At 38.8% G+C, this 16553-nt stretch overlaps 1 protein-coding gene and 1 long non-coding RNA gene across 3 annotated transcripts in view; one reads left to right on the forward strand and one right to left on the reverse strand.

Annotated features, from left to right (window-relative positions):
* Positions 1-8139, forward strand: part of SERPINE2 (serpin family E member 2) — a 59059-nt gene extending 50920 nt beyond the window's left edge. For both annotated transcript variants that reach the window (XM_045559102.1, XM_045559103.1), the window contains exons 5-9: positions 1041-1239; positions 2824-2924; positions 3941-4027; positions 6363-6446; positions 7397-8139. In XM_045559102.1, the coding sequence (XP_045415058.1) occupies positions 1041-1239; positions 2824-2924; positions 3941-4027; positions 6363-6446; positions 7397-7434 (509 nt within the window). In that variant the 3' untranslated portion in view covers positions 7435-8139. The remainder of the gene's footprint in view (positions 1-1040; positions 1240-2823; positions 2925-3940; positions 4028-6362; positions 6447-7396) is intronic.
* On the reverse strand, positions 3868-15610 carry LOC123643538. The gene is made up of 3 exons (XR_006736824.1): positions 15459-15610; positions 11306-11369; positions 3868-4687 (listed from the first exon to the last, which is right to left on the reverse strand). It is a non-coding gene; the product is annotated as an uncharacterized LOC123643538 (long non-coding RNA).
* Between the last annotated feature and the right edge of the window lie 943 nt (positions 15611-16553).

The following is a 16553-nucleotide window of genomic DNA, read 5'->3' on the forward strand; positions in this document are numbered from 1 at the left end:
GTGACAAGGACGAATTCCCTCCCTTTCTCTCCCTTACTGTCTTTCTCTTCCTCCCTCCCTCTGTCCCTCCCTCCTAACCCCCTTCTGTGGAGAGCTGGCATATTTTTGAAGTTCCCTGTCTCAAATGCAGTGACAAGCAAAGGTCGTCCCCCAAGGAAAGATCAGTGAAGATCACGAAAGAAACTTGCTTTCTCCTTTTCTTGCTTCTCAGCTGTGTTGTCCTCCCAGGTGACATAGAGGAGGAGGAGACGGCTCACGTTCCTTGAGCACCAGCCACGGGCCAGGCCTGCTAAGTACTTTACATATTGTTTTCGCATTTAATCATCACAGCAACCCTGTGAGGTACATACTTTAATACCATGATATCTCCTTTCTAGATACAAGGAAGCATAGGTCACCAGGGGCACAGAGTTTTTCTTTAAAAGTTTGAAGTGTTTAATAAAACATTTCAGAAATCCGCCATAAATCTAGACATGCTGGTTTTCCATTCACCTAGTTAATTTTTATAACTGTTTTCATTAGATGCCCAGCTTAAACCTTTCCTAGGATCCTAAAGCTGGGGAAAAACTCCTTCCCCCAGGGGGCTCATAGCGCCTCCGGGCCCTGTTAGCTGGGCTGCTGGCTGGCACCCTGACTGCGCCTTCACCCACTCTAATCGGCCAGTGCTCAGTTGTGCTGCTCAGTTGCTAAATATTTTGAACATCTTACATGAAATAAAAGGGTCCCAAGATCAAGTTAGTTTGGGAAGCATGGCGATAAATTCCTTTACTTCCAATGGTCTCAGAGCCTTTACGGTCCTGGTGGACATTACGAATCTGCCCAAAGTCATGATGTCTAGACTGTAGAAAGAGAATTCTTCACGAAGGAAGGAAGAAATAATTGTCCTTATCTTTGTCCTTCTAAGGAAGCTATTTGTGGAAAAGGGAAGTTCTGCAGCTGAATTGCCCTCTTCCCTCTGCAGCCACCCGGTGGCCAGCAAGCACTCATGCCACTTCTAGGAGCCATCAAGGATGCACTGAACCTGCCTCTGATTTCTTTAGGGTCGACCAGCACCCCCAATGACTTATGGTACAACTTCATCGAACTGCCCTACCACGGGGAAAGCGTCAGCATGCTGATCGCGCTGCCCACTGAGAGCTCCACCCCGCTGTCGGCCATCATCCCTCACATCAGCACCAAGACCATAGACAGCTGGATGAGCACCATGGTGCCCAAGAGGGTGCAGGTGGTCCTGCCCAAGTAAGTGGCCTCCCCCTGCAAGACAACGATGGGATCGTCCAACCAGTAGCTACCGGACAACGTGATGCAAAAATATGGCATGTGATGAAGCCTTGTTTTATTTTGCAGAAATTGCACGGTGGGAATACCAGGCTGTGCTTTTCTAAAAACTTATTTTTGAATCCCTGCACTGGTGGTTTGGTAAGATGATGATAAAAGAGAGAGAAGGCAGCTTTGGTCGCTGAACCTCCAGATTAGTGCTAACTCTTCATGACACAGTGATAGCTTTTAACATACCTCTGTTCAAAAGACTTAAAAACACATGTGTATTTCAAAAATACATGTGTGTTCAAAAGACTGAAAAACATGTATATGTAGTATACATGAAAGTACAATAAAGTTTAATAGAGTTCCATGTATTTTGATAAGGAACTTCATTTTAGTTATTCCTTAAGTTATAGCTGGAAGTTGCTGAAGACCAAGGCCCAAAAGCTAGGTGGTAAAGAAATATTTTGAAACCATCCAGGCAGAATTCTTACATCAGTACCTAAGGCAGTTTTTCTGTTATACCCTAAAACTAAAATATAGATGCCATTTGAGCTGTTATGACTTGAAGCCAAGGGAAAAGTAATCCCAAACTCTGTATGAATCCTAAATTTCTGAGAGCTCAGAGAATGCTTTGTCCAGACCTGTGAGGGAGGCAATGAATGTCGTCCCCTCTCTGTGAACTTTGCAACGTTAACTGTTCTCCCACTCTCCAGAGCTTCTAACAACCCAGGCCTCGGTGGTACTAGAGAGTTCTAATAGCTTTTGATTCTTCAGTCACTGAGTTAAGTAATCAGAGTAATACAGTCACAATAATTACTTGTAATCCTCCCAAGATTATTATTTTTTTGGTAAAATTAAGCCTTGAACTAGGCAATGCATGACATAAACGAGTAAGATCATGGCACAGTAGGCCTCAGTGGGTGAGGAACAGGAGGAGGCTTACGGGATGAAAGTAAATCTGGTAAACCATCCTCTAACAATTGGTTTAATAAATAAAATTTACATATATATGGCCCCAAGGCCAGATAAGGTACAAATATCCAATAAACCCATATTATACCCAAATATAATACCATATCACCTATGCCTAATGTTTGCTCCCGTTTTAACAGTAAAATGCTTTCAGAATCCCAACATGAACTATCAGGAATGTGTCGCCTCTGTTCTGACCATCTCCAGTCCTATTAAGGATGATGTTTCTTACCACAGTCAAAATGGATGTGGGGAAGAACTATAGATATTCCAGCGTGCTGAGATATCTCTGGATATAATAATACTCTGAACCTCCACATAGTGTAAGAGAAGTGCTTTTGTAGATCTTCCCAAGTATTGGGACAGGGACCCTGTTGCACGAGAGGGTAAGAATGCCCGTACCTGCTGCTGGTGTGTGCTGCCCATTTGCCAACTCAATGTTCGAGAGATGAGTTGTTACCTACTTACCTGGAATTTAAATTTGGGGATTAAAATTTGAGAAACAATTCAGATTGCTGTTCAGATCTTACTTGCATCATTTATAGCCTAGTGATTTTTTTCCCTTATTTTCTGCTTTTGTGCTAGGTTCACAGCTGTAGCACAGATAGACTTGAAGGAGCCGCTGCAAGTTCTTGGTATTACCGAGATGTTTGATTCATCAAAGGCAAATTTTGCAAAAATAACAAGTATGTTCAATTTAAAACTTATTTGTATACTTGAAGAAAATGTTACAAAATGAGTCTTTGATTTGTTTAGAAAGAAAAGGTTGGAATTAGGAATGTATGGACCTAAAACTGTCCAAGGTTTAATTTGATATATCACCAAATGATACTATCAACTGTCACCACTTAAATCAGCATGCTTCATTCTCCCTAGATTTTGTGTGTACATTTCATGGGATGCCCCAGTGATGACACAAAGTAGTTCATGTATTGCCTCTATTATTAATACTTAAAAATTTGGCTCTCATTTGGATGTTAGTTTCTCTTTGTTTTCAAATGTGAACTCTTTCCTTTTGTTTGAAAAAAAATCAAGATATCTGAGCTCTCAAATACTTGCTTACTTCTATCAGGCACATCGAGTGAGTTCACTAGAAGTTCCCTGAGGCATAACTGCATTTCTGCATCCCATCCTCCACCAGCATCTAAATTCTTCTCATACATGACACTCTCTGACACTAACATGCCTATAACATGAACGGTGGTGGTTGTGAAAAGTCAGCATTTACTCTCCTATTAACTGGCTGTATGAATTGTGGGCAGATTTCTTAACACTTTGGGCCTCAGTTTCCCCATCTGTAAATGCTGTCTCAAATCCTTTCTGGGTCTGCATTCTGTGATTGAAAATTAATAGTGTGGCCTTGCTGCTTCTGGAAAATTGGGCTTCCTTTTTAAATCTCTGCTATTTTCTTCTTTTTTTTTTTCATAAAATTCTACTGATCAGAATTGGATTGATAGAGGCACTAAAACATTTGGGGCCTGGGCGCCCCTCCCCAGAAGTGAGTATCACAGTTTACTTAGCAGGGACTGAAATTCACAAGTGACAGCTGTCTGCGGCCTTCAGTCACCAGGACTGTCAGAGGTGACATCTCCTCACAGTTCTTAAGAATTGGAATTTGCCATGGCTTTGAGGTTACTTCTCCAGCCAAAAGATGACTTGAATATCAAACAAATGCTGATTTTGTTTTATTTTCTGGAAACAGGGTCAGAAAACCTCCATGTTTCTCACATCTTGCAAAAAGCAAAAATTGAAGTCAGTGAAGATGGAACCAAAGCTTCAGCAGCTACAAGTAAGCACTGGGTCCCGTGGCAGGGCTAGCTCTGGCAGGGAGGCAGACACACTCCCGTTCAGTCACCAATTCAGCATATATGTAATGAGCCCTGTTCCCAGCCAGACACTGTGGGTTCATCCTTGGAAGATGGCAGTGAGTACAGACAGATCAAGGACCTGCATCCAAGAAGCTCAGAATCTGTTTCATTAAAGAAAAGCATTTCAGTGAGAGAAATTCCTCTAGGACAGGAGTCAGCAAACTTCTGTAAAGAGCCATATAGTATGCATTTCAGCTTTTTAGGCCATACTGTCTTCATCACAACTTCTTACCTCTGCCATTGTAGCATGACAGCAGCCATAGACAATACACGTGAACCATGTGGCCATGTTCCAATAAAACTTTATTTATACAAACAAGATTTGTCCCCATAGACTTGGCTTGATGGCAGTACTTTGCTGACCCCTGCTCTCAGGAGGATAAAGCACATTCTGGCTTCTTACTGGCAGAAAAAAAATCTTCGAATTGAAACATAAAATAACAGCAAGTACTTATAGGAAAATAGCCAGTTAGGTCTATGAAGGACAAAGCAAAGCATTAGTTTCCATTGAGCTGCGGCAGGCTTGCTATGCCACCTTCCTTGACAATTAGAACATCCGCATCTGCTTTCTCCTCAGTGGGCTATATAATGAAGGAGAAAATAGAACAATCTTAAGACAATTTTTCCCCCCTAATTATCGATATGAGATTGGATAATTAGATCTGGCAAAACTCTGTGAGCTCATAAAGTGAAAATCTTGCTACATTTATAACTGGGTCCAATATTTCTGGTCATTAAAAGGTACCATTTACACTTGCCTTATTGCTTTTCTCAAACAAACATTTTTTATTTCTTTAAAATAGCATTTACAACAAAGATCTAGAATAAGACAGCTGGAATTGTTAAAATGTTCTTTGTCTTTTCTAGGTGATTGTAAGTGACATCTAAATTTTGCCAAAGTTATCGACCAATTTTGCCAACTAGCATAACTATCAGGACCAGCTACATAATTTATGGGGTTCTGTGCAAAAGGAAAACACAGAGCTCCTTGTTCTGAATTTATCAAGAATTTCAAGATAGTAATTCAGAGTGCTAAACCAATCATAGTGCAAGGCTCTGTATAACTGCTCAGGTCCTGCTATTGCTATCTTAGTCTACTTGGGCTGCCATAGCAAAATACTGTAGACTGGGTGGTTTAAACAACAGAACGAGGCTGGAAGTCCAAGATCAAGGTGTCAGCAGGTTTGGTTTCTCCTGAGATCTCTCTCCTTGGCTTATAGATGGCACCTCCTCACTGTGTCCTCATATCCCTGGTGTCTGTCCCCCTTCTAATAATGACACCACTCCTATTGGAATAGGACCCTTATGGCCTCATTTAACCTTAATTACCTCCCTAAAGGTACTGTCTCCAAGTACAGCCATATTAGAGGATTTAACATATGAATTTTAGGGGAACACAGTTCAGTCATAACACCTACTAACTTATTTTTAACAACCCTGGGTGGAGTGGTTTGCCCCAGCATAACTGCAGGTGTTTCCTTTATAACATCAACCCCAAGTTGTCAATGCCAAGTTGTCAGGAGTTTGAGGAAGAGGACTGAGCCATTGCAGCAGGTGTGTGGTAGGAAGGCCACACGCCTACCCTCCTTGCAGGCCTTGGCTCAGGATTACTAAAGGGAAGCCTCCACTGGTAAGCATGGCAGAGCAATGGCTAAGACCTGTGAGCCTAAAGGCGTTTGATATCTAAGTCAGATGTCTACACCTGATAAGTTGGACAGCAATGTAAGGTAGTAGGTCCCAGGTGAGTGGTCTGCATTGCCCATGCAAAGGAAACCTAAATGATGTACCAAAGAAGAAAGGATAGGCAAAAAAGCTAAAAACTGGGCTGAACTTGATATACAGAAAGGATTTGGGTAGGTGAAAAAGGACCAAGGGGCTTCATCAGCAAAGCAGATGATGTGAATAAAAAATAGCTAATAACAACAGTGAATATGCATTGCATGTTTATTTAGTGGCCAACACTGTTCTAAGAGCTTTAGTATGTTTTTATGTCATTTAACCCTCATCAGAACTCTATGAGGGTATGTTTATCAGATAAGACGGTGCTTGTATAGAATAAATAAGACATTAACGTAAAGGGCCTGTCACATGGTAGGTGCTCAATAGATGGTGACCACTGAGCCTGTTACAACACGGCCAGCCTATGGGACAGGCCTTAAGTGTATCCTCAAACACCAGCATCTGAGGGTCCATCAAACTAACTACCTTGCTGACTTCACACTGGGTGTATGACACATTTTCCTTTTCTTCCCACAGCTGCGATTCTAATTGCAAGGTCATCGCCTCCCTGGTTTATAGTAGACAGACCTTTTCTATTTTTCATCCGACACAATCCTACAGGTAAGTGATTCTCCTCTTCTATTGTTCACGCATTTGATTTCAGAAAGGTATGTTGCAGTCATAGTTATATCCAACAGTGTTGCCCTTGATCCATTTTCCTTGTGTCAATAATTGCAAACACCTTGAATAATACAGCCACCCACATTAAAGAGATAGGAAAATAAAGGCTGTGTTTATAGTATAACGGAATCTTTTAAACACTGACAGGATTTTAGGTTTTGGGAGTTGTTGCTATTTTGAACATATCGAGAGGCTTAGCATTTGGGGCATTTTTGACATTTATTGATTTTTCCATATGTTTATAAATGCTGTAAATTTTGCCAGAAGCTACACGTCTTCAACCTTTGTAAGCCCACTCTATTGTTATGACCTGGGAATTGTTAATTCAGATCTTAGCTCTGAGTCATGGGTTGAAACTTGGCTCTGACCTTTAGCTTCATCTTTAAAATAAGGATACAATAGTTCCTACCTCTTAGTATAATTATGAAGTATATGATTGTCTTTGTGGAGAGGTTGGCTTCATGTTGATACAGAGCAGGCACTAATAGATTTTAGCTTATTATCTTATTTGATTAGTAATATAGGATAGTTCCTTATCCTTTTATCTCATTGCATCTTTAATGTCCTATGATTAATGTGCTCCAGAGCTAAGCAGTCCAATGTGGGAGCTTCTAGCCACAGGTGGCTCTTTAACCTTAGCTTTAAAAATTCAATTTCTTAGTCACACTAGCCACGTTTCAAGTGTTCTATGTCCACATGTGACTAGTGGCTACCATACTGGACAGTGAGCATACAGACCATTTCTATCATTGCAGAAAGTTCTGTTGGTCAGTACTACTGATAATAGGTTAAACATGGCTCCTTCCCCTCCCTTAAATATAGTACCTGCAATCTTATTTTAAGGATTATTCATATACAGAGTCATGCATCATTTCCTTTTAATTTTGTAGGTGCTGTCTTATTCATGGGGCAGATAAACAAACCCTGAAGAGTATACAAAAGAAACCATGCAAAGACTACTTTGCCATGAAGAAAAGACTCCTTTCCTACATCTTTCATAGTTCTGTTAAATATTTTTGTACATTGCTTTCTTTCTCAAAACTAGTTCTTAGGAACGGGCTCAATGATGCAAGCATTTCTGTTCTGGGAGGTATTAGAAGGAAAAAAGGGTGGGATGACTGGAACACTCTACTGAGGAATGAATAGAAAAGCTTCAAAATGTCTAAAAGATTCTTTAAACTACTGAACTGTTACCTAGGTTAACAGCCCTCTTGAGTATTTGCTGTCTGTCCAGTTCAGGATTTTTGTTTTGTTTTGTTTATATGTGTGGCTTTTCAGAAGAAATTTAATCAGTGTGACAGAAAAAAAAAAAAAGATGTTTTATGGTAGCTTTTACTTTTTTATGGAAAAAATATTATTTGCCTTTTTAATTCTTTTTCCCCACCCCCATCCAAAGTCTTGATAGCAAGCATTATTTTGGGGGTAGAAGTAGGAAATCTCTAGTCTCTTTGTGTGTTTTTGTTGTTGTTTTATATAATGCATGTATTCACTAAAATAAAGTTTAAAAAACTAATGTCTTGCTAGACAAGGTTTGCTGTTGTGCAGTGTGCCTGTCACTACTTGTCTGTACTCTTTGGAGTTGCATTTTTGTATTTTGTACAAAGTAAAAATAAAGTGTTCTGAGTAGTAAAAAAAAAAAGCCATTTGTCTACTATTTGAAAATACAACAAAAGAAACTGACATTTTTTAAAAAAAATATTTCAGCCTCTTGTAATAAACCTTCGGACTTAGGCAAACATCAGGAAATTCAAAGCCCCTGGACTTTTCCTCTTTTTCCTGTAAACCTGGCAATCAAACACTATTGCCCGCTTCAACACTTCTGTTTTTAGATTCCTTCAAAGGAGTAACTCTCGCAGTAATACTAGTTCTAAACCTAACTGCAGTTCTCTCAAGCAATGGCAAAGTATTCTCAGCAAGGATAGGGATTTTGTAGCAAGCACAGAATGAAGTTGCTGGGTACTAATGTACTTTGAAAATCTGAGGGAACAGTGAATGTTTCATTTTTTGGTGATAGGCTGTAGTGTTTTCTGAAGTGACCATTTCTGGTTTTGGAATAACTTTCCAAGTTGAACTCAAATATCACAATTCTAACGTTACAACATTTGCCTGATTTTTTCCATTAATTTCTTAAAGATTTATGTAGTCTTACCTAAATCAGAATGGTTTAAAACATTTATCAAAACTTAAAGCATTTTTTTTTTTTTAGCCCATGAGCTCTACTTGTCACTCTTTAACTATACATTAAAACTTCACATTCAACACTCCATCAGTTTGCCATTTGTAATTCTTATTTGTAAAGTGGGCTGAGCTTTGCTGTTGGCAACTACTTAATTATGTACACTTTGGCTAACCAAGAGAGAAGGGAGAAAGGGGAGAACTATTTCCCTTATTTAGGAGTAAATGCCAAAAAACTGTTTTGAAGGGCTCCCTCAACCCACATCTATTCTAGCAAACATGCCAATAGTTAGTAACGCTCTTTAGAGCTAGTCGGACTCGGTTTTCCAGTATTCTGCTCCCATGTAGTCATATTATTTTCAATACTTTAAAATAGTAATAATGTTGGCAATAAAATGAGAATTATATACTCACTCCATTCATTCATTCAAGTTCTCTGTTGGTCAGGGTTCTCCAGAGAAACAGAACCAGTAGGATATAGATATATTATAAGTACAAAAGAGCAGATTTATTATGGGAATTGGCTAATGCAATTATGGAGGCTGAGAAGTCCCATGATGTAGTGTCTGCAAGCGGGAGAAACAAGGAGCCAATGGCATAGCTCAGTCCAAGTCCGAAGGCCTAAGAACCAGGGGAGCCATGATGTCACCCTTAATCCAATGTGAAGGCCAGAGAACCTGGGGGTTTGATGGGCAAGGGTAGGAGAAGATGGGTGTCCCAGTTCCAGAAAAGAGAGTGAATTTGCCCTTCCTCTGCCTTTTTGTTCTATGTGGGCCCTCAACTGATTAGATGGTGCCCATCCACATTGGGTGAGGGCGAATCCTCCTTGCTCTCTTCCCTGATTCAAATGCCAATCTTTTCCAAAAACACCCTCACAGACATTCTTAGAAATAATGCTTTATCAGCTATCTGGGTATCCCCTAATCCAGTCAAGCTGACACCTAAAATTGACCATCACAAGTGCCTACCAGTACCAAGTACTAGAAGGTACAGAGATAAATATATGCTTTCCCTAAGTAATTTAATCTTCGAGAGAGACAGTCCTAGCACAGCAAAATAGCTCACTACTGCAGTGTATTTACAGGATGTGGAAGCAGAACAAAGTGGGGATGAGAGATGTAAAAGTGGCTGCAGGGCCACAAATCCCTGGGCTCCTCCAGCAGTGCTCATTCCAGGAAGGACCAGAGAGTTCATCTTTTTTATATTGCCAAAATGAGTGACCCTATTCTGTGATACAGATAGGCTGCTTCCCAATAGTATTTTGGTCATATTTTACTGAGCACATTAAATTTTGAAGTGTCTGGTCCCATTTCTGAGTACCTCTTTGATTATTAAATAGTAAAGTTTCAAACTTACAATATATAGAACTTAGAAAAATTATAATATCAAGGTTCCCAGACTATCTATCCTCTCTATATTTTCACTTGATCCTTCTAAGTTCTTCATCTTAATATCCTCTCTATATTTTCACTTGATTCTTCCAAGTTCTTCATCTTTATATCTTCCTCATCAATCAACACCTAGATTCTGATCCTGGCTGACTTTTTGAACCTCTTTATAATCTCTGGACTAGGGGAGAAATCTCTTACTAAATTTTTTTTATATACTTCAACTTTTACCTTTTGATAAATATACTTAAGTCAATGTCTATAGGCCTTATCTTACTTCAAAGTGATCAAATTTATGAATGCTTCTTTCCTGGAAGAAAACTGGAATAAATTTAAGATATGGAGACTGCCATAAAGATTACAGGCCTGAGCTCGATCATTTTTGCTATGTAGACATGTTTGGGCAAACAATTTATCATATAGATTAGAGGTCACACTGAGTTTGAACAGGAGACAGGCGGCAATTTTCCTAAAGTAACAGAATGGTAGACCTATGGAAAAACTGAGGCCACAACCAGTGAAGTCACTCTTTTGACGCTTAACAAGATGGGTACTTCCACCTGAGACACAATGAAGAGAGAAAGTAGGCACTGACCCAAATACATTGGACACTCTATGTCTTACTGGCCTGAGAGTCTCTGTCTTGAAAAGATGATGACAGGTGACCTGAAAAAAATCCCAATCATAAGAGAACTCTACAAAAAGGAAGAAGGGAGTAGCCTTTGTACCAGTAACTCTTTGTTTTTCTGAAAGTGAAAAACTGAATGACACATAAGCTCCACATTAAGTTGTCTAAAACACTGAAGAATGGCAAGGATTTGCTCTGAGCCAGCCGAGCGGCAAATGCCCACTTCTAGGTCTGCTCGGTGGTGACAGCTGGGAGAGAGGTGAGAGCTAAGGCGGCAGATGACTTCTAGGTCCCCAACCCTCTGTGAATGCTGAAAGACACACTGTGTGGTTTGCCTATTCAGAATCCACTTTGGGAGGCCAAAGGGTGGAAGACACCGCTGGCTTTACAGCCCCATTTCTTTGGAGATTCCCAAACTGCTCCTTTAACTCTCCCTCTCAAATCTTCAAGAAAAAGAGAGACAGATATTATGATTTAAATGAACAATTTGCTATGAGAAATCACTGTTCATCATCATATCAAGTATTAATACATGGTTAGTGTTTACAGATGAAACTACTGAATATTAGGTAGCAAAATAGAAATGAATTTATTTCTTACTGCTGTACCTCCTTCATCTGAAGTTTATAATCCCAGCTACCAAGGCGTGGCAGGCCTTTGTTCCGGTCCTTCCTAGACAAAAAAAAAAAACAATCCTAGGACCAAGAACTGAGCCCTGGTCGCAGATTGTCAGGAGCCCATGAACATCATTGTCAAGCCAGTTCATCTGATGATGGTCAGCTGAGTTTTTGCTACATTTGTCTTATGTGCTATACAGTCTACTGCTGAATGTCTCCAGGCCCTCACTGACACGTTGTCTGGGTGTGAAGAAGCTGACATCAATAATTTAAGTGGAGGAAGCATTATCAGAAAGTCAGGCAAACTCTTCTCCACTAACTTAGAAATATCCTCCTCTAACTCTCAGTGACCTCATTGCCTGTCTTCTCAGAAGAGGATCGAAATGCAACAAACTCAGTTCATTTGCAATTTTAATGTACAACAGCTCTAGGAAAATGATATTCTGTAAATAATCAAATAACAGAGTTCTTCCTCAGTTGAAGGAAGAATAAGTTAGTGTTTTTAATTTTCTCACTTGTTTTTCTCCCCCAATTTTTCTTAAACCATTAGTCTTCTGTTAGTGAACATTAGCAGGCAGGCAGATAAATGAACAGGAACAAATGCATTAGTGGAAAGCACAGGCACTGCAAATGCCAAAACAGCTTTTTTTTTTTTTCCATCAGGAACATGTGTGCTTGTGATTGTGATTTCTGATTGCATGAATTCTTGGAAAATTGTAGGGTTTTTTGTTTGTTTGCAAGATGGGATTAAATCTAGCAATCATTTTTGGTATTGTAAGGAGAACCATGGCTTTCGAGTGATACCCAACCAAAGTGCCACAGCTCTAGGTCCTAGAGGACGATGGTCAAGGGTCTTTACAAACTAAGATTTGGAGAGATGATACAGGGATCAGCTGAGGGGAACAGAAACCAACATGGGCCTTAAGATGCAGAACTTGGGCAGCAATCTAGCAGCTGAACACCCTCAGTGGGCGTCCCTGAAGGGGGAGGGATGCGTGAGCTGGCCTCCCTGATGGGGAGAATGTCTACACCTGGTTTTAGGAAGTGTCAAGGTGGACAAAGGATTCCCTTGTCTCTGCAATGCATTGTCTCCTATCAGAGAAAGGAGGGAGAAAGGAACAGCAAGAAGAGGCCAAAAAACAAATGTCTTAAAAGTTTTATCTATGGCAGCCTGACAATTTTCCCTCTTTCCAACAAATATAAAAAAGCTCAAAAATCCATGTCTTGGCATCAGAGGTGAATTGAAGGGAAGTGAGCCAGCTCCTGTAAACATACTCATAGAATATTAGAGCCATAAGGGGCCTTGAAAAGTCATATTTCACTGTAATCGTGTGCCATATACAAACACAATCTTTGCTGTGCAGGTAGAAAACTGTTCCCCATAATGGCACATTGCATGCTAAACTGTGCAGGATTAGAGCACCATCTTGTGGCCAAAATCAGTATAGTGCTGAACACAAAAACAGGCCCCATTTGTTTGATTTTTTATCATTCTGAATAGTTTCTAGTTCACTTTCTCATGACCACATAAAACACTTTGAGAATAATAATCCCCACTGCATATATGCATATAATAAAAACAGTATGAATTTAAAAGAATTGGGTTTATGTAATTGAGTCTACTGATATTAATTTTACATTTTTGGTTAAGGGATTTTTTGGTGCAATTACACCTTGGGCTTAGGGAATTGGAGAGTGGGAAAAGGTGGGAAAGGAGGTCAGAATTTCAAAGTAAATGACTAATATCTTCCGCCACTGCCAATCCAACTTCAACTATTGGTGCTTCTATATCCCAACAACTTCTGTATGGTCTTACAACTGTCTTCTCAATATGGATTAGTTCAATATGGATTAGGCATTAGTCAAAAAGCTAATCCTCCAAATGGTCACTGAATGCTCTTGGTCACATGCCTCATTCGATCATACCCTGTACCAATATATTCCTTTTGCCCATAAATTATATATGAGTGTTTATTCTCATAGGACAAATAAAATAGTTATTCAGAGATTGGTTCCAAGTTTCAAGCTATTTCATATGGAACTGCAAATGTATGTTAATTTTTCTACATTCCAGGCCACCATATTTCAATGGGTGCTTTTAAAAAACACAATTTAAGTTCAGAGAAGACTTGACTTAGAAATATGTTGGAATCACATGCTTTATAAGGGATATGGATCTTTACTTGCAAAGTAGTTTTAAGAACTAGAGCTAGATTTGTCCCATATATAAATCTAGCAGTATTTAAGGTTTAGAAAGAAGGTTGAAAACCTAGTCAAGGATAGTTCCCCTCCAAACTTGTAGGTTAAGGTCCTGCAAACTGCCCTGAGCAGGAGATATTTGAGATTGTACTATCAGCACTCCTTATTGGGGGTAGAGGGGGAAGGATTACTGACTTGGCAAATAAATCCTAAAAACTTTTGTAAAATGTTCACCTAAAAAAAAAATTAGAGTTGTACTCTAGCTAGATTCTGCCATTTCATATTCGCTGGATGAGTAAGTGGTTAAAAGACATTTACTGTCTTTTGCTCCCGAGAAACTTTCATTATATAATCTCTTCTCCTACTGTGTCAATGAGATGCTTATCAAATTAGGTTTACTTCATTGGGGAAACACTTCAAGACATTGGTCTGAGCAATGATTTCTTGAGTAATATCCGCAAAGCCCAGGTAACCAAAGCAAAATTGGACAAATGGGATCACATCAAGCTAAAAAGCTTCTGCACAGCAAAGGAAACAATCAACAAAGGGAAGAGACAATGCACAGAATGGGAGAAAATATTTGCAAACTACCCATCTGACAAGGGATTAATAACTAGAGCATATAAAGAGCTCCAACAACTTAAACAGGAAAAAAATCAAACCATCAGATTTAAAAAATGGGCAAAGGATCTGAATAGACATTTCTCAAAAGACATACAAATGGCCCAAAGGTATGTGAAAAAATGCTCAACATCATTAGTCATCAGAGAAATGCAAATCAAAACTACAATGAGGTTTCGTCTTACCCCAGTTAAAATGGCTTTCATCAAAAAGGTGATAACAAATGCTGTTGGGGGGAATGTAAATTAGCGCAACCACTATGGAGAAGTGTAAAGGTTCCTCAAAAAACTGAAAATAGAACTACCATATGAGCCAGCAATCGTGCTACTGGGTATATACCCAAAAGAGGGAAAATCAGTATATCAAAAAGATATCTGCACTCCCATGTTTATTGTAGCACTATTCACAAAAGCCAAGATATGGAATCAACCTAAATGTCCATCAATGGATGAATGGATAAAGAAATCATGGTATATATACACAATGGAATATTATATAGCCTCAAAAAAGAATGAAATCCTGCCATTTGCAACAACATGGGTGGAACTGGAGAATATTAAGTGAAATAAACCAAGCACAGAAAGATAAACCTCCCATATTCTCACTCACATGTGGGAGCTAAATATTAAAAACAATTGATTTCATGAAGACAGGGAGTAGAATGATAGTTACTAGAAGCTGGGAAGGGTAGCAGGGAGGAGGGGATAAAGTGGGGATAGTTAGTGGGTACAAAAATATAGATAGATAGAATGAACAACATTTGATAGCACAACAAAGTGACTATAATCAACAATAAGTGAGAGTATACTTTAAAATAACTAAGAGTGGAAGTGGAATGTTCCTAACACAAAGACATGATAAATGCCTGAGGTGATGGATACCCCAATTATCCTGATCTGATTAATTCACATTGTATGTCTGTATCAAAACATCACATGTACTCTATAAAGATATACAACTATTCTGTACTCATAATAATTTTTAAAAAATAGTAAGTTTTTTTCCATAAAAAAAAATGTTTAGTTGTGAATGACACTTAAGCAGCATTTTACTACTGGGTTTGGTCCTCTATCCTTGTGTTTAATTAGAAGATGGAGTTAACTCTCAAGAAAAGGTAAAATACAGTTGACCCCTGACAGAAAGGGCACCAACCCACTACGTAGTCAAAAATCCACGTATAACTTTTGACTCCCCAAAATCTTAACTACTGGAAGCCATCCTGGTAACATTAACAGTTAACTTACTTTATATGTATTATGTACTGTAACAACAAAGTAAGCCAGAACATGTTAAGAAAATCATAAAGAAGAGAAAATATATTTACTATTAAGTGGAAGTGGATCATCATAAAGGTCTTCATCCTCGTAGTCTTTACATCGAGTAGGCGGAGGAGGAAGAAGTTGGTCTTGCTATCTCAGGGGTGGAAGAGGCAGAAGAAGAAAATGCACATTTAAGTGGATTCACACAGTTCCAACTCATGTTCAAGGGTCAACTGCAACTTACAAGCTACTAATTCAGCCAACTAGGTACCTCTCAAATTTTCCCCTCCAAAAGCAGGCCCCTGCTTTACCTGTGACAGCTGTAAAGCCTCTTAGATATGATTCAAGTTCCACTTTCCTAGCTAGTCTCAGGAAATGAGTTTCAAAGGTCTTTCATCTGACTTTATAAAAAGATTTCATGGCAAAAGTGTTGTTGGTATAACATTTTACCTCTTTTCTATTCTCAACTCTCAAGTCCTGCTTTTCTTGTAAAGCCCTGGGAGTAACTACTGGCAGACTGAAACTAAAAATTATTACTGTTGCCAAAAAGTTAAAAAGGAATAAATCAAATGGAATTTGAAGTTGGAGGATTACTGAACACAAAAGATTAAAGAGCTAGAGGGAAACTCTCTAATGAATTAAATGTGTTCCAATACTTGGCAACAGTGCTTGGTACATACTATTCCATGATTATGTATTTCATGATTGTGGAATACTAAATTAAATTGATACTTTATTTTTCCATTACCTTCAACATTTTAAGCTGGTTTTGAGTTTTGACTTCTTAGAAAAAGCAATTTCTTGAAACCATAAAATTTACCTATTCTGCCATTTATTTTATGAAACGGAGTAACTAAGAAACATATTAGAAATACACAGAATTTTCAACATAAAGATCATATAAATAGCTGTCTAGTTATAATCTGTATCCCGCATTTCTAGAAGAGTTGTAACATTGCTACTTTAATTAAAATTATATTAGAAAAGCAAAGTTCATCAACCTCTTACCATTCCCGGTTCTATCGAACTGCAATGTACCATTAAGAGAAAAAATAACTTTATTGGTATTACAGCACAAAATTCACATAAGATATATATTCAAATTATAATACCTCAAAGCTAGTGGGGAATAAAATATACCTAACTATACAAAAGCTCTA

The sequence above is a fragment of the Lemur catta genome, chromosome 8 (assembly GCF_020740605.2).
Source record: "Lemur catta isolate mLemCat1 chromosome 8, mLemCat1.pri, whole genome shotgun sequence".
NCBI lineage: Eukaryota > Metazoa > Chordata > Mammalia > Primates > Lemuridae > Lemur > Lemur catta.